This window comes from Ceratotherium simum, chromosome 16 (genome assembly GCF_057802395.1).
Source record: "Ceratotherium simum simum isolate JZ-2026a chromosome 16, ASM5780239v1, whole genome shotgun sequence".
Classification (NCBI taxonomy): domain Eukaryota; kingdom Metazoa; phylum Chordata; class Mammalia; order Perissodactyla; family Rhinocerotidae; genus Ceratotherium; species Ceratotherium simum.
Genome location: NC_141915.1, coordinates 28,236,386 through 28,254,744, shown reverse-complemented (window position 1 = coordinate 28,254,744; position 18,359 = coordinate 28,236,386). Strand labels below are relative to the sequence as shown.

The 18,359-nt window shown below is 35.9% G+C and overlaps 1 protein-coding gene across 2 annotated transcripts in view; it reads left to right on the top strand.

Moving 5' to 3' along the window:
- CLTC (clathrin heavy chain) overlaps window positions 1–18,359 on the top strand; it is a 66,088-nt gene that overhangs the window by 20,780 nt on the left and 26,949 nt on the right. For both annotated transcript variants that reach the window (XM_014790901.2, XM_004434794.3), the window contains exons 2-13: window positions 1,434–1,641; window positions 4,637–4,905; window positions 5,488–5,649; window positions 7,858–7,971; window positions 8,401–8,574; window positions 12,082–12,279; window positions 13,035–13,235; window positions 15,350–15,502; window positions 16,003–16,125; window positions 16,822–16,959; window positions 17,182–17,346; window positions 17,502–17,682. In XM_014790901.2, coding sequence (XP_014646387.1) covers window positions 1,434–1,641; window positions 4,637–4,905; window positions 5,488–5,649; window positions 7,858–7,971; window positions 8,401–8,574; window positions 12,082–12,279; window positions 13,035–13,235; window positions 15,350–15,502; window positions 16,003–16,125; window positions 16,822–16,959; window positions 17,182–17,346; window positions 17,502–17,682 — 2,086 coding nt within the window. The remainder of the gene's footprint in view (window positions 1–1,433; window positions 1,642–4,636; window positions 4,906–5,487; window positions 5,650–7,857; window positions 7,972–8,400; window positions 8,575–12,081; window positions 12,280–13,034; window positions 13,236–15,349; window positions 15,503–16,002; window positions 16,126–16,821; window positions 16,960–17,181; window positions 17,347–17,501; window positions 17,683–18,359) is intronic.

Sequence of the window (18,359 nt, the reverse complement as noted above, 5' to 3'; positions counted from 1 at the left end):
TCTGTTATACTACATTTAGTCACCCAGAGTAAAAATGACCCGCTCTGGTAGAGATCTCCATCTAACAAGTGACTTTTGATCTACACTTAATTGGTTTGGGTACATCTTTGGAGCCAGCCCTGGGGGTCTAGTGGTTAAGATTCAGCACTCCCGTGGGTTCGTTTCCCAGTCAGGGAGCCATACCATTCATTTGTTGGTTGTCATACTGTGGTGGCTGCGTGTTGCTGTGGTGCTGAAAGCTATGCCATGGGTATTTCAAATACCAGCATGGTCCCATGGTGGGACAGGCTTCAGCAGAGCTTCCAAACTAAGACTAGGAAGAAGAACCTGGCCACTCACTTCTGAAAAAATTGGCCATGAAAACCCTATGAATAGCAGCGTATATTGTCTGATAGAGCACTGAAAGGTGCTGGGCAAAGTTCCTCAGTTATACACAGGGTCACTAGGTGTCAGAATTGACTCCATGGCACCAATAACAAAACCATCTTTAGATCCTCTCTACTTGTTTAGCACATAATTTAATATCTTCCAACTAAATCTGATTCCATTATTTTCCCTATTAAAACCCTTAAGTAGCTGGCTTTGTCTATAGAATAAATTCAGAATTCTTACTGGGGTACATTTAGCTTATCAGTTTGGCCTTTGCTTACTTTATAACCTTAATTCTCCACTCCGCAAGCCTTTCATAGTCAAAGTGCTTGTAGTTTCCTTAGCAGATCACACTTTTCATGTCTCTGGGCCTTAGCATTTGTTTTTCCTTCTGTGAGCATTCTGTAGTCTACCTCCTTTGAACACATTCCCTTAGCTGTGGGCCTTCTTTGACAAGATCCCTCTTGCATATCTTTGTCTTGGCAATTTTTGCAAAGTATTGTAACTTTGTTTACTTGTCTCTCTGCTCTTGCTAGTCCACGTTCCTTTGGATCAAGAATTCTATGAAATTTTAAATCTTCCTCTTTTTATGCTGTAACTTGATTTTCAGATTCCTGAAGTGCATTGCATGGGAACAAGTAACTACTGAATGTTAAAGGGGGTGAGAGAGGACAGATTTAATAGTTCAAAGATCTTAGACCGAGAAACATTAATGACCTCAAATCCCTTGAACCATAAAGGCTAGCTCTCACATGTAACTCTTTCCTTTACTTTTATGTCTGTCTGTTCTGCCTCTTAGTTATAACCACAGGGTTATACATCTCTAGTTATAACTACAAACTATAACAAAAGAACTGAATGCCATATTTGTTGGAAGAACAGAAGGTCCATTATTTGGCTATTAATGGCCTCACTGGAATCAATGTAATGGAGTTGTCACTGTTGACCTTGAAGTATTAATGGTTAAATAAGGATTTGTAATGATGACAATATATGAATATCAAGTCTCTCTAATTCACTTTGTAACATGGTTTATTAATGATTTTGTTTTGTTTTTCCTCCAGCTCCAGAACCTGGGTATAAACCCAGCAAACATTGGCTTCAGTACCCTAACTATGGAGTCAGACAAATTCATCTGCATTAGAGAGAAAGTAGGAGAGCAGGCCCAGGTGGTAATCATTGATATGAATGACCCAAGTAATCCAATTCGAAGACCAATTTCAGCAGACAGCGCCATCATGAATCCAGCTAGCAAAGTAATTGCACTGAAAGGTATAAATATTGTGGAGTTTTTTTCTTAAAACTCTTGCTGTGTATAGTTTATTCAGATACAGTAATTAGGACCTACCATTTTTGGTATGTTGATTAAATTTGGCTAAATAGATCTGCAAAGTTAAAGCTATTACTCAATTTGACTTTAAGTATCTCGACTTTTACTTGGCATGTGTCTGTGAAATGTCTTTTTCCTCATCATAGATCTATTTGGAAAAATTTTAAGTTTTAGATTAAATGAATTTAAATTTTCTACCTACAGTGTGATAAGACTGCTAAAAACATAATTCCATATACAGAAGAAGTAAGAAACTAGAGATTCATGTTCTGGAATAAAATATACTTTATTAATATTAGCATCTAAATGTTGCAGAATTTTGTTATGATGATAAACTTGGTGTTCATGCTGTGCCTTTTTTATACTTCAGGGTTGTGTTTCATTTAGATTATCAAATTCTAAAAATGGCTTGAAATTTACACTGATTGTTAAAAGTGTGTATACATATAGATGGGTATTAAAGCTTTGGAATCAAGGGTGTTAGAATTTATTTAGACCTAACTTTTTAACTGTCACTGTAGGAAACTGTACAACCTATCAGTATCAGTAACTGTTTCAACCTCTGTTTCCTACCTAAACAGAGTTGGAAGAACCTCTTACTGTCTCTGGGCCTATATTAATTTGTTTCCTTTGAATTTTGGTTGAGAATGTAATTGACCCTTTTTTTTTTTTATATATAATTTTATTTATTTTCCCCCCAAAGCCCCAGTAGATAGTTGTATGTCACAGCTGCACATCCTTCTAGTTGCTGTATGTGGGACGCGGCCTCAGCGTGGCTGGACAAGCGGTGCGTCGGTGTGCGCCCGGGATCCGAACCCAGGCCGCCGGTAGTGGAGCGCGCGCACTTAACCGCTAAGCCACGGGGCCGGCCCGAGAATGTAATTGACCCTTAATAATCCTTAAATGCCTATTTTAGAGTCAGCCAGTTTGTCACCTACCCCAACTGAAAAAAGCATTTAATTGCCTATTTTTTGCTTTGTTGTTTTTCTTCTTGATAGGAGGAAGAGTTCAGGTGCCTAGTAATTTCTTGATAAATTTGCGAGTGAGTTGTTAGAGGTGCTGAAGTTTTTAAACAGACTTTTCTTTACATGATTTAAACTTTGTATGTAGTAGTTATACTGGTTGGAGATTAAAAGGAGGAGGGGAGGACAAGCATGTTCAAACAAATAAGTCACTATTACATGTCCAAGATAGGAGTTGATCTCATCGCAAGGAAAGATGCTCCAGCTTTCACCTAGGACCACATGCTTTGTGGCAGTAAGCTTTTTGCTTCCATTAGACAGTATATTTTATACTTTAAGGTATTAAGCTCCCTTCAGCCTCAAAGAATTTAAATTAAACTGCTTAGCAACTTACACCTCTCTTAAAAGGCCATCATTTTAATTTTCTCAAAATTCTTTTCTATTTTTAATGTTATTGTTATCTTATCACATTTCTTAATGCTTTCTTATGTGTGCAGATGGTGAGTTATCTTAAATTAGATTGTATTAGTTATTGTCCTGTTCTATAAAAAGAATACATTGAAAAGATTGTCAGAGCATTGTATAGTAGCAATATAGATTTGTGCCTCTATGTCTACACTATGGAGTTAAGCTGTCATCCCTTGCCCTCCTCCCCAAACCACCCCAAATACATATACTCCAAACTCTTTCATGTAAAAAAGAATAAAAGTCTAATTATCTGGGGGTTGGGAAAGGCAACAGAGGAAAATAAGTCATTCCCCAGTAGTGTTTCCGTCTGAAGCCAGTTTTAAACCCCTTGGCTTCTTTTTATAAACAGGACTGTAACTCTCACAATTGTTCAAGTTTGGTTGTGGTTTACATATTGTGTGGGATGGGAATAACATTCTTGTTTTATGGAAGAAGTTTTCACACATGTGGTAAGAAGGGTCACGGTATAAAGCTGTATGTTTTGTGTCCCGTCCCATCCGTCCCCTCTTCCCCCCAGTACTATCTTACAATTTTTATTCTTCAGGAGCCAGATTCTCTGTGGCTCAGGAATGGAGTTTCTCTTAGTCTCTAAGGACAAATCTTGATAGCCTAGTGATAGCTGCGGGCTTTGATCTCTATTAATTTAAAACAAATCACTTTTCTGACTGTGATGAATTTCAAATTACAAGTACAAGCCTTTGCATCTGACTCAGTGAACTCTTAACACTCAAGGCAAATCTCATCCTTCTTTTACTAAATGTTTGCTGTCTTAGTTGGATGAAGCTTGAACTTTGTTCTTATCTCCAGTGTATTAACAGCATCTGAAACTGTCCTCCTTTGTCTCCCTCTCCTTTCCTCCAGCACCTCTACCTTTCCCTTTGTATCTTAAACCAATTAAATGTAGCATGCACTTCTCTTATGTGCTAAGGACTAATCTTGATAGCCTAGTGATAGCTGTGAGCTTTGATCTCTATTAATTTAAAACAAATCGATTCGTACAAGGCAAAGTTAAAGTAGATGCTCTTCCGAAAAGCAGTTAACATAAGATTTAATTGGATGAGGGGGATGACTGCCTTTTAAAAAGTAGACATTTTCCCCATGTCTTTGTATCAGATTTGCCTTGTTCTGTGTACCTACAACTAACTTAGTTTGTATGTAAACATACTTAATTACGAGTATGAAGGTTACAACCTTGTTTTCCATCATTAAGCAAACTGTTCTTTAGACTCCTTTTTAGTTGAGGTTTAGAATTCTGTGGAAGTTATACTCTCTGTTTAAAATGTCTTTATTAGAGGTAATATAGTTTTTGCTTCAGATGTAGATGTAGATTGCCGAGTCGCAGCTATCTGTTCAATGGTTGCTGCTCTATCAGTGTGACTGCTATAGTTGTTTATTAGTCTCATGATAGAACCATTTTGTTTGGAAGTTACAGAGCTAGTCTAGCTAGATATTAATTTATCCTGAACTTTGCTTTATTAGTGATGCAAATTCTTAATTTTGTTTTTAGCTGGGAAAACTCTTCAGATATTTAACATTGAAATGAAAAGTAAAATGAAGGCCCATACCATGACTGATGATGTCACCTTCTGGAAATGGATCTCTTTGAATACGGTTGCTCTTGTTACGGATAATGCAGTTTATCATTGGAGTATGGAAGGAGAGTCTCAGCCAGTGAAAATGTTTGATCGCCATTCTAGCCTTGCAGGGTGCCAGATTATCAATTATCGTACAGATGCAAAGCAAAAGTGGTTACTTCTGACTGGCATATCTGCACAGGTAACATTTTTATAGTTTTTAATGAAGAAAAGGTCTAGAGACCTAATGTGCCCAGGATGCACAGCAGCACATTTTGAAATTAGGTCTTCTATATTCAGTCCTGTTGAATCTGACTTATTTTGGAAGACTTTCTTTTTTCTTTTTTAAGAAATAAGGGTTGCTGGCTTAATGCCTTTATCCTGACATACAGTTTGATTGTATTCTTTCCAAGTGTTTTTAAGTTTTACTTGCAGGTTGAATGGATATTGAGTTCCTGTATGAATGGTTTGGAATTTATTATGGATATTAACTGCAGAATGAGTAAATCTTTCTGATAAAAGGAGTAAAAAAACTCCTAATTTTTTTTTAAGACAGTGTAAAGAGATGGTTGTATATGAGGCTCATTTTAAACATTCATTTAGATAACGTTTGGAGCCAAATTTTAAATTAAAAAGTATCAAATGTACTTTGAGAGACTAAATAACAAGGAATTATAAATCCTGCTAGAGATGAATAAAGCATTTTAATTATTTCATTGGTTGATTAATCTGGGAGTTATTGGTTCATTGGGTCCCCAGACTTTTTCTCTTTGATCCTTTGTAGCAAAACCGTGTGGTTGGAGCTATGCAGTTATATTCTGTAGATAGGAAAGTGTCTCAGCCCATTGAAGGACATGCAGCTAGCTTCGCACAGTTTAAGATGGAAGGAAATGCAGAAGAATCAACGTTATTTTGTTTTGCAGTACGGGGTCAAGCTGGAGGGAAGGTAAGTTTTGGCTTTGGAAATTATTTTAGTGAGAACTCTTTGTCTTTCTGCTATTAATTAGTCATCTAATTTCGAAATAGTCTTCTCCCTTGTTAATTTGTTTTTAGCGTTCAGGTTTGTGGTGACTTTGTTTAAATTTTACTTCTAGTGGTACTTGTCTAAAATGAATAATGTTTTCTTGTGATACTTGTCTAAAATGAATAACGTTTTTTAACAACTTTTTGTATCAGCTATTTAAGCTATAGTAAGACTTTATTTAGATTGCCTTTACCAAAGGCCTTAATGTTTTTCAACTTTACTGTATATAAGATTCATTAGGGTTGCTAAAATGTACATTAGTGTGCCTTACATCTAGAGAATCTGATTCAGTAAGTGGAGCCCATAATCTGCATTTTAAATACCCTAGGTGACTTGATAACAGATAGAATGTGGACCATTGCCTTAATCAGAGCTTCTCAACCCTGGCTGTACACTGGAATCACTTGGACAAATGGAAGTACTTTGTATATTAGTGTTCTTAGTTACAGACAACAGAAACAAGGTCTGGTTGATTAGAGCATAAAAATTTAGTGAAAAGATAATGGATAGTTGACAGTAGTTAGGAAGGTTTAGAACCAAACTTGGAAAATGAAGAGGAATAAGGGAGAATGGGCAGTAGCCAGGGCCCCAGCCAAAAGCCCTGCCACAGAACTCTGAGGACTCCGTTGCTACTGTGACTGCACTGCTGGATGCCACAGTTAGCACTGCTGCTCCTGGGAACTCAGTTTGATACTGTTCTCACTACCAGAGTAGAGTCTCTGAAGTCTTAATATTTTTCCGTGGTAAGTAGTTAAAAAAATTAAGATAGAGATTGCTTAAAATATGATCATCTATAGCCTCTCGGCAGGGAGGAAACATTCACAGAGACTTAAAATTCTGCCTGAAGTTTCAGAGTAAGAATCCTTGAACTAAGGAATAATCCTACCAACCTCAATATGACAAGGAGGGAAAACACTGATATTTAGATCTGAATTGATGGAATTTAAACAAAAAGACACATAGGTTTTAGAAATTAGATATCCGTAAGACATAAGGCTGAGACATTTTTTAAAAAGTCCTACTGGAAAAAAAACTTCAGTATCATTTTTATGGTATCTGAAAACCTGTTTATAGGTTCTTGAGCCTGTTTGATACACTGTACTTCATCTCTTGTCATCTGCCCTGGCTTTTGAAGGAAGACAATTTTTTCATTATGGCTAGTCATCTTAATTAAGGATGAGACCCTATAGCTGTCATATGGTTTATAGCTTAGAAACTGAATTATTTTTTGTCTGAGTCCATTCCTGACATGACTAAGCAAAATATATAATACTTTTTCATTGAAGTTATTTATTTTCGCTTGCCTAGCTGATGTGCAGCATCAGACGTTTTAAACCAAAATGAGATTAGAGAGACAACTGAGCTTAGATGTATACTGTCCATCTCTGTAAGAGTAGATGTGTACAGGCATAGAAGACTTTAACAACTTAAGTTAGGTTTCTATTTAGAAATACTAAGTTATAATTGAAGGCCATGAGAAACCACCTTTGTGGATAGTGTATTACTATTCTGTGTCCTTAATTTAAGGTAGATTGAGGTGTGATTATTTTAGCTATTCAAGAGACTTTTTAAAGTTTTTATCTTCAGATAATACACATTCATAGGAAGCTGTAAAGACAGTACAGAGAGATCACCTGTGTCCTTTACCTAGTTTCCCCCAATGGTGATTACATCTTATATAGCTATAGTACAGTAGAAAAACTAGAAATTGACATTGGTACAATTGTATAATTCTGTCATTTTGTCGTGAGTAGATTAAAGATACATACTTACTATTCCTTCACCACAAAGATTTCCCTCATGTTACCTTTATAGTCACACCCACTCCCCTCTTCCCCTGCATCTCTAACCCCTGACAACCACTAATTTACTCTCCATTTCTGTAATTTTGTCACTTCAAGAATGCTGTATAAATAGAATCATATGGTATGTGACTTTTCTAGACGGACGCTATTTTTTTCACTCAGCATAACGTCTGTGAGAGTATTCCATGGTATGGTTGTACCATAATTTAATATTCACCTGTCGTAGGACATTTTGGTTGTTTATAGCTTGGGGCTACAAATAAATCTGCTATGATCAATTGCTAAAAGATCTAGGTTTATATAAGTTTTATTTTCTTTTGAACAGTTACATATCATTGAAGTTGGCACACCACCTACAGGGAACCAGCCCTTTCCAAAGAAGGCAGTGGATGTTTTCTTTCCTCCAGAAGCACAAAATGACTTTCCTGTTGCAATGCAGGTATTTTAAACAAAACAGATGGACTTTTTAAATCTCTCCTCTTAAAATCCAAAGCTACTACTCACAGTCAATATAATTTAAGTAGTCCTTAAAAGAATACCCTTTATTTAAAAATAATTTTATTAGTGAAACTTTGTGAAATAATACTCTTGCATGTAATACATAAAATGGGTTATCCTAAGTTCAAAATTATGTTTTCTCTTTTGTCTTATCCATTTTATTTATATTCTTGTGTTTTTTGTAAGAGCTTGGGATAGCCCATATTTAAATATGCTGTAAAAATGAGGAAACCGTAAATACTAGCTTTTAATTTTTCATATAAGCCTTTTGTCAAAGGTCTAGAATTTCACCATCTCTAAAATGAAATTGGACTAAATTTTCTGTTTGTAGATTAATTATTTTACTGAAGTGTTGATTTTCTTTATACAGATCAGTGAAAAACATGATGTAGTATTCTTGATTACTAAGTATGGTTATATCCACCTGTATGATCTTGAGACTGGTACCTGCATCTACATGAATAGAATCAGTGGAGAAACAATCTTTGTTACTGCACCTCATGAAGCCACAGCTGGAATAATTGGAGTAAACAGAAAGGGACAAGTAAGGAAACCTTGAAACTTAAATTAAGCAATAAAATAAAATAACACTTATTACCATTAGATTTTTTTCCAAAAACTAAATAGTAACTTTGGATGTCAAAATAATATATACCTAAAAATACAGAAGCATATGATACCAAGTCTCTCTTTAATGCTGTTTCAGAGAGAGAAACTGTTTGGCATATAGCCACCTAGGATTGTGTATATGTGTCTTTATTATCAAAAGAAGTGACTCTTCATGCAAAGAAACTATTAGGGTCACATTTGACAGACCGTATACTTTTTATAGGGGTTTTCTTCCTGTGATCTCTAAGATTATCAATGACAAGGAAAAGAATTCTTCCTATGTCTCTTTTCTTAACTCTTTAATGTTGGAAGGTGATACGTTACAGTAGCTATTGTGGGGTACCTCGAAAGTTACCCAATTAGATAGGGAAAATATTAGCTGTTCTGAATTTGTCGCATTTGACCTCTTCACACCACCTAACAAGTGATCTTTTTTCTGTATTTTCTTAGTATTTTAGTGTTTTTCAACCCAAGCTATCTTATTTTCTAAAAAGTAGTTAAAATTTCAACAACAATACTGTTATCGGTCTTGCCTTTTACTAGTTTTCCTCTAAATTAGTATATTTCCCAAATAGTAAGCAAAGGAGGTAGATAGGTTTTTTCCTCCTTTCTTCTGTTAATTTCCAGGAAATAGTACGTATATGAAGAGGCAAATACTCTAGGGGAAAGGGAGTCTTTCCCTACCTCTCCGTCCCCTACCTCAGCTCCACACCTGGTTAGGTGCTTCTGCTTTATGCCCCTAGAACTTAGGTAGCCCTCCCCATAACGCTTAACCGCGATGAATTACAATTGCTTGCTAAACTGCTTCAGTCTCTATTCTTCATTAGGAAAGGGGTTTTTCTTTAATTGTATTTCTACATCAGTTGGTATCTGGCACAAAAGCAACTTTAAAAATTCAGCAGCTTTCATTTATTCAGTTGTATGTGTCTCTCTTGGAAAAATCAAGAATAAATTGGCCTTTTGGTGAACTAGATTAGTGATAATTTAATAATCAATGAAGTTGTCAAGCCAGAGACCTTTTTATTTCCGCTACTGTAAGATATGGCTTAAACTGAACTATCTTGAATAATTTCACCATACATATTTGATACTCTTAAGTCTGATTCTGGGAACTTATTGATTATTCCCCTGCCCTTCCCCCACAAATTTCTGTGCCAGATGCTTTGAGTAAGGAGATGGGTATTTAAAGTAACGTTAGGCCTCAGGGATTTTCTTTACTCTTTTGATCAAAGCCAACTACAGTTGGACATATGCCCTAAAGGAATGAATGTGTGGTTTCTGTTGGTTGAAAAACCAAAGCGATCAAGATGACATTATTGCCAGTATCTAGCTTAAATTCTTTTTTTTTTTTTTTATTTTATTTATTTATTTTTCCCCAAAGACCCAGTAGATAGTTGTATGTCATAGTTGCACCTCCTTCTAGTTGCTGTATGTGGGACGCGGCCTCTGCATGACCAGAGAAGCGGTGAGTCGGTGCGCGCCAGGGATCCCAACCTGGGCCGCCAGCAGCGGAGCGCGCGCACTTAACTGCTAAGCCACGGGGCTGGCCCAGTATCTAGCTTAAATTCTGAACTTGGTAGAGCTCAGTACTTTAGAAGATACGGAAACCTTCTCTGTACCCTGTAGATCTTAAGTACTGGTTGCTAGAAATCTGCCAGGACAGTCTAAAAGTAGGATAAAGATGAAACTGGATGTGTTTGGGGAAGACTAAGGTAGAGATCAGGAGGAAGTTTCAGAAAGTGTAGTTGGAACTGGATCTGTTCCTCTTTCTTATTTTTCCTAGGAGATAAGCATTAAATTAAGGGTGGGGGTCAGGAATGCAAATAACTATAAAGTAATTCCGTCCTTTAAAATATGTTGTAGGGGCGGGCACCGTGGCTTAGCAGTCAAGTGCGCGCGCTCCGCTACTGGTGGCCCGGGTTCGGATCTGGGCGCGCACCGACGCACCACTTGTCCGGCTATGCTGAGGCCGCGTCCCACATACAGCAACTAGAAATATGTGCAACTATGACATACAACTATTTACTGCGGCTTTGGGGAGAAAAAGGGAAGAAAAACAAAAAAAAGGAGGAGGATTGGCAACAGATGTTACCTCAGAGCCAGTCTTCCTCAGCAAAAGGAGGAGGATTGGGATGGGTGTTAGCTCAGGGCTGATATTCCTCACACACACAAAATAAATAAATAAATAAAATAAAATATGTTTTAATATGAAGTAGAAGGACACTTTGCAGATACAGGATAGCCTAAACTTTGGGGATGGGGGTCTGACCTGTGGAAATGAAAGAATTTTGGAGGTTATAATTTCTTCATTTTCTTCAAAAGAAATAATAGATAACAGTCTATCCTGCCTGTTCTATCTATTTGATTATAGAGTTCTCATATTGTATTAGTTTCTTCTTGATTTTGGGGCAGAAATTTCCCATTTTCATTTATTTAACAAATATTAAGCATATACTTCATGCTAAACACTGCCTGGTGCTAATAATACAGTTAAATGAATTATTAAATAGTATTCCACACAGTCCTTTATGTGGAATAGTGACTAAGAAACAGTTAGACAAGAAATTATAATAGTCTGAGAAGTGCTATTGTGGGTAATGTAAGTAGTTTAAGCTGCGATGTATAACCAGCTCTGGCGTTGGGGAGAGGAACGGATGCATAGTGAAGGACTCCCTTTCCCCACGGCAATTGATAGTAATTCAGCTTTTAGGCAAGGAGGGCAGCATTCTATAGCAATGACTTTTTAGGAGGACTGAGGGTGGGTAACTATTCTCCAAATAGAAGCAATTAGAAATTGCTCTTTACTGATGCCACATATATTAAGCACCTACTGTATACCTTGCATTATATTAAGTGCATGAGGATTTGGTCGTCCCTCCCCTCGTTGAGTATATAATCTGGTCTCTAGGAATGTAAATTTAATTAAAGAAAATTACTGAAAAGTTGTTGTAAAAAAACAAAAACAAAAACTAGAGTTAAAGGAATATACCTTAAACTTCTTCCAGGCCAGCCCTTAGATTTCATAGCTTCTTCAGAGTCATTTTCTGTAGGGTGTCAAGACTGTGTTCCCCAAGAATCTATAAACCATATGGAATTGTCTTTCAGAGCTCAATTAAATGGGAGCCTTAATCTTTGATATTAACCATATTAAGAATGAGTGGTAGCAAAGCAATTAGAGTTTGGACAGTATGGAGTAGGGAGTTATTTATATTACAGAATGGCCATATTTTAGGAACCCCCAAATGGCTTTAGTACTCCTTAGTCTTCTCCTGGCCTCTTTTTTAGTCCTTTTTATTTAATTTATATATTTTTGGACAACAGGAAAGCAGCTGTAACAATTTCATTAGCTTTGTGACTCAGTAGTAGTCAGCTCTAAAGAGATTTGGTATCATTCATATGCAAATAAATGCACTGCAGCTGTTCATTAATCTTTAAATTGTAGGTTCTGTCAGTATGTGTGGAAGAAGAAAACATAATTCCTTATATCACCAATGTCCTACAAAATCCTGATTTGGCTCTGAGAATGGCTGTACGGAACAACTTAGCTGGTGCTGAAGAACTCTTTGCCCGGAAATTTAATGCTCTTTTTGCCCAGGGAAATTACTCAGAGGCAGCAAAGGTGGCTGCTAACGCACCAAAGGTAAATAGTTATGAAGATGAAGTTGACGTGATTGGATTAATGTTAATGTGCTCTATTTCTAATACTGTTAGAAGAGGAACCAGCTTTCCACATATAATCTAATCTTTTAGGTTACATTTTCCTGTAGTAGAATATAAGTTACTTATCAGTGCCTCTAGATTTGGTTAATTACTTTTCTGTGCTCCAGATTTGATTAGATTTTTAAAACAGAGTGTTAGAAGGATATGTAGATCTATTACATAAATGTAATAAAGTTTAGTTATTTACTTTGTAATACTGTTTGACCTCATCAATGATAGCTATCAAGTGTATTCCAAAAGCTGAAGGTTAAACAGATCCTGTTCAAATTATGGTAGGAAGAGTTGTCTGAAATTGAGCTGAATTTATTCTCATCACCTTTGTATTACGTTGGACTGAATTAACGTTTTATGTCCTGACCAGCATTATGAAATTGGCACTTAATGTTAACCTGGAATAATGGCTAGCTATAACTACTTTATGATTATGTTTATTTTCTTATACATTGGCATTGTAATTAGGTTGGTATATTTCTAATTCTGAATAATCTCTTAACATTGAACCAGAGGTGTAACAGATGTTGACTGAATCTTTACTATTCAGTATATTGAAGATTTGAAATTTAGTGTTAGTAGATGGAATCATGTGTTTAAGATTGATCTAAGAGACCCATAGAGTTATTAGTGTGATGTTGGATCACCTTTAAAAGGAGTGTTTAACATTTCATTTTCTTAAAGGGAATCCTTCGTACCCCAGACACCATCCGTCGGTTCCAGAGTGTCCCAGCCCAGCCAGGTCAAACTTCTCCTCTACTTCAGTACTTTGGAATCCTTTTGGACCAGGGCCAGCTAAACAAATATGAATCCTTAGAACTGTGTAGGCCTGTACTTCAGCAAGGGCGGAAACAGCTTTTGGAGAAATGGTTAAAAGAAGATAAGGTGCGTTAGCTTTTGTTAGCATACTTTTGCTTTGATGGCATTAAATACCATGGTAGCAAGTTAAAAACATCTAGGCTGCACCAAAACATCTCCGTCCGTTATTTATTGCATGTAGGAACAGAACAAGAACAGACATTGCATGAGATGCATTAACTTATTTCCTTTTCAAAATATTTATATTTATGGCATATCAAGGCAGGATATCTTTCTTTAGTTTTCTTAAATGGAATCCAGGATTCTTGCTTGGTTAAAACTACTAACCTGGAAGCAAATTGCTATCCTGTTGCTTTAGGAAAAGCTTAGTGTGAGGCAGTTACTTTAGTACGCATTCATATTTGTCAACATAACATTCATTTGAACATAAGAATATTTTCCTGTCTTCCACATCCCACACTTGATATGCACAGTAGTTTCAACCATACAAAGATCATATCTTTTCTTTTAGAACTTCCCAAGTATCATCAAAATTGTGGTATTTGCTGTTAGTAACCATGTTTGAGTATGCAAGGGAAACGTGTTATATAAAATGTTGGATCATAGATATGTCAGTAAGACAGCAGGACTGTCTAATTAGCAGTGATAAAGATTCCCAAAGTGATTTCACAGAATGTTAATTGGCATTACATGGAAAGGTATTTAACTCAGTTTCTTGAAATTTATGTAAATATGAACCTTTAAAAAATGTTGTTAACCAGCTTTCTTTACTGTAGGATTTCTCTACGCCTTTTATAGTCTCTCAGTACTTAATAATTTCTTTTTACACAGAGCATCTAATAAATGGTACTATGTTTTCTAGAACACATTATGGAAAATGTTGCTTTTATTTGTAAGGTAACTAACAAATTTAAACAGTCTATTATAAGTGTTATTATTCCTTTCATACCACTGTAAAAAGCCTTTCTGCACAAAGTGGCAATATTGAGTTGCCATGCCTTATGTCGCTGTCAAGAACTGAGGTGGTACTGTTTAAAGCACTCTGAGTAGTGAATAACTTTTAATGTTGTTATACCTTTCAGCTTTAGTGTATATTGGTAATATTTTTACATTACTAATTCTAAGTCCTTATTTCTTGACCCAGCTTCTGGCAATTTTATAGGATGCTGGAGAATAGTACTTCAGAGTTGGAATGCTTGGACAAGAGTCTCTGCTGAAGAATAGTTACTAGCCACACTAGCGAGTATTTGAGACCATCTAGTGTTTAAGATAAGGGAGGATGGGAATAGCTAAGGTAACTGAGTTGACCTGTGTAATAGTGTGAAAGCTTTTTGGGTGTCATTACCTTTTTTTTATGAATGGTCATATGGAATCCATTAATGATAAAAGGGACACTGGTCAACTCTCCATTAGCATGTTCAGTTCAGAGGTATAAACTCAGATAGAATTTCTTACTTGGTACTGAATATCAGTGATAAGGGCTATTCTCTGACATAACGATTAAAAGAAGAAAATCAACTCTAGTATATAAAGCAAAACTCTTTTAGGGAAGCTGCGTTCCAGATTGGGCAGCTCACTAAGGCAGGTTGAATAGTAGCGAGGAGGGTGGATGCTTGTATACCACCTATGACCTGTGTGAAATTAGTGTCCTTCTTTACAACCTTAAATCCAAAAGTCAAGAAGATAATAGAGCTTAGATCCTTCAGACATACAGATTATACCCTAATTTTAATAATGATCCTTAAGGTAAGCCTCATCTGGCTCCTTAAATATAAATTTTCATTTGATAACATTACATTAAAAGTTGTATTATTTTTGAAAAATTGGGACCATGTGGGTCTGATATCTGAATATTCTTAGTAGTTAGAAGTACAAGATTCTGCTTTTTAGTACTGTTATTCCTAATAAGGTAGTTGATAATATCTATAAGTGTGAAGTCTTGATGGACTGGTTTTTATTTTTAAATAGGATTTGTGGAGAAGTCTAATGAGACATTGCTATGAGTACAAGATCAAGAGTCTTTACTAACCACAACCCCTGCATATTTATAATATATTCTGGGAAAGTTGAGTAATTAAGTGCCTATCATATTAGTTTTTATTTATAGTAGAAATAGTATCAACTGCTCATTTATAAAACAGCTCATGGATTACTAAACAATCTCTTTTTCCTTTGGACAGCTGGAATGTTCTGAAGAACTGGGTGACCTTGTGAAATCTGTGGACCCTACATTGGCACTTAGTGTGTACCTAAGAGCTAACGTCCCAAATAAAGTCATTCAGTGCTTTGCAGAAACAGGTCAAGTGCAGAAGATTGTTTTATATGCTAAAAAAGTGAGTTCAATGAACCAAATTCTCAGTGTAAATTCATTAAAACATTAAGAGGGCAATTAGCCTATAGTAATTCTCAATAACTTTAATAGTGAATTTCCTTAAATTTTGAGTTGCTTGGAAAAGTATAAAAACCCTATCTTAGCTCTCACATTTAGAATTACACTTTTTCAAAAATGGAAACAGTTACTCTTGCATGGCTTATCAGAATTTAAGAGGGCAGGGACGTGTTTAACCTGATAGAATACACTTTTTGAAATGGTCATTCATTGAAAATGAATAAGCCAATTATAAAAACTTACAACTATTCATTCAAATATGTTATGACCAAGGTATCTATTTGCCTAATATAAGCCAAAGTCAAATTGAGCATCTTAAGTTAAAACTGAATTTGTACTTTGACTAATAGTTGTATATTAGCAAGATTCTATTGTAGAAAAAGCCTTTAAATGATATAAAAATGAAACTTTGCAGCAGGGTTTAAATTTTTTGTGTATTTGTAGGTTGGATATACTCCAGACTGGATCTTTCTGCTGAGAAATGTCATGCGTATCAGTCCGGATCAAGGACAGCAGTTTGCTCAAATGTTAGTTCAGGATGAAGAACCTCTTGCTGATATCACACAGGTAGAGGCATTAAAATGTATTCTGTAGAAGTTGATTTAGATAGAGAATGGGGTTGGGGGATCTGAGTTTACACAACTTTAGAGAAGAATGGGTTAACTTTTTAATTCGTAGAAATTAGAGCTATGTCTGTCTACATGGATAAACCTCAAGTGTCTTACCAATAAAAGCAAGTTGCAGAAGAGGGGACAATAAGATACCATCTATATACAGTTTTAAAAGATGCAAAACAAACACTATCTTGTTTAGAGATGTATATGTATTAAAAATAAGAAAAATATATGGGAATAATAAAACACAAAGGTTGGTTGCTGCCACTGGGTGTGGGGAGAAGGAAGAGATGCATGTATGAAGTCAGAGTCACAGACTCCTTCATATTTATGCTTTTGTATATTTTAATTAGTTCATCAAAATTTTAAATCTATTGATTTGATTGTATTTTGCTATTAAATAGTATTTTAAAATATTTTGTGGTGGTTTTTACCAGAACAAAAAGTAACTCCAGAAGACAAAAATTTATTCCTAAATTGTGAAATTATGTTGTCCAAATAGTATTCTTTAAATCTGGGATTTGGTCTGGCAATTTTTTTATATGTAAAGAAAGATAATGTTTAATTTCTTTTCATTTACATACTGTCAATATCATAAAGCAATTTTTAAACATCTTAAAACAGTTTCCTTTAAATCTTTTTTTTGTAGATTGTCGATGTCTTTATGGAATACAATTTAATTCAGCAGTGTACTGCGTTCTTGCTTGATGCCCTGAAGAATAATCGTCCATCTGAAGGTCCTTTACAGACGCGGTTGCTTGAGATGAACCTTATGCATGCACCTCAAGTATGTGTTTTCGTGCTTTTCAGGCATATTTCCAATACTGTTTTAATAGTTATTCGAAGCTTCTTAGATGCCTATTCCTCATTTGAGAAAATTTGGCTAACATTCCTTTGTACTCTCTGTCCTTGATCAATTCACTATTGAATCTTAATATGTAATCTGCATATAGACTTATTGATATAAATGGGGTGGTAAAATAAACTCATTCTATTTGTGGTTTTATAGGTTGCAGATGCTATTCTAGGGAATCAGATGTTCACGCATTATGACCGGGCTCATATCGCTCAGCTGTGTGAGAAGGCTGGCCTACTGCAGCGTGCGTTAGAACACTTCACTGATTTATATGATATAAAGCGTGCGGTTGTTCATACCCATCTTCTTAACCCTGAGGTATTTCAATCTCTTACTTAACAACAGATGGTGTTAGTTATGATTAATTGGTATACTGAAAATGTGTTTGTGGTACTGAATGATAGTAATTTCATACCACCGTTAGGTTCAACATTATTCCATTTATTTATTTACTTATTTGTTTTGTCCTCTAGTGGTTAGTGAATTACTTTGGGTCCTTATCAGTAGAAGACTCCCTGGAATGCCTCAGGGCCATGCTGTCTGCCAATATTCGTCAGAATCTGCAGATTTGTGTTCAAGTGGCTTCTAAGTATCACGAACAACTGTCAACTCAGTCTCTGATTGAACTTTTTGAATCTTTCAAGAGTTTTGAAGGTAATTAGGAGTTTGAGTTGTTTTTAATTACCTAAGATAGGCAAGAGGGGTATTTATGACAATAGGCCTGTTGGAAATTCTGTCTTTCTACAAGATTAATTTTATGGGACAGTTTTAAGTTTTATTCAATAAATGTTGTCAGGCGTCTTTTACCTCAAGTCCTAGGGGTGTGCAGTGAACAAGACTATCTGCTTGGGTATTTTATAGGTGAATTAAAGGCAGAATTTTAAGATAGAAATATATGTAGTAGCTTAATCATACGTATAAGATGAAAATACTAATGATCAAGTATAGTAAGATTTCATGCTTATATCATCTGTCTTTTGGAATGGCAAATGTTTGTAGTCAAAGACATTTTGTGACTTGTCACTATACAGCAGGTTTTCTCAACCTCAGCACTATAAACATTTTGGGCTAGATAATTTGTTGGGGGTGGGGGGCATGGGGTCAGTTGTCGTGTGCATGCGGGATGTTCAGCAGGATCCCTGGCTTCTACTCACTAGATGTCAGTAGCATCAGCTCCACTGGTTGTGACCACCAAAAATGTCTCCAGACATTGCTGACTGTCTCCTGGGAAGAAAATCACCCCCAGTTGAGAACCACTGCTGTACTAATGTAATCACTGTTGTGTGGCTCTTAGGTTCATTAAACTTCTGGTCTCGGTTACCTTTTCTTCC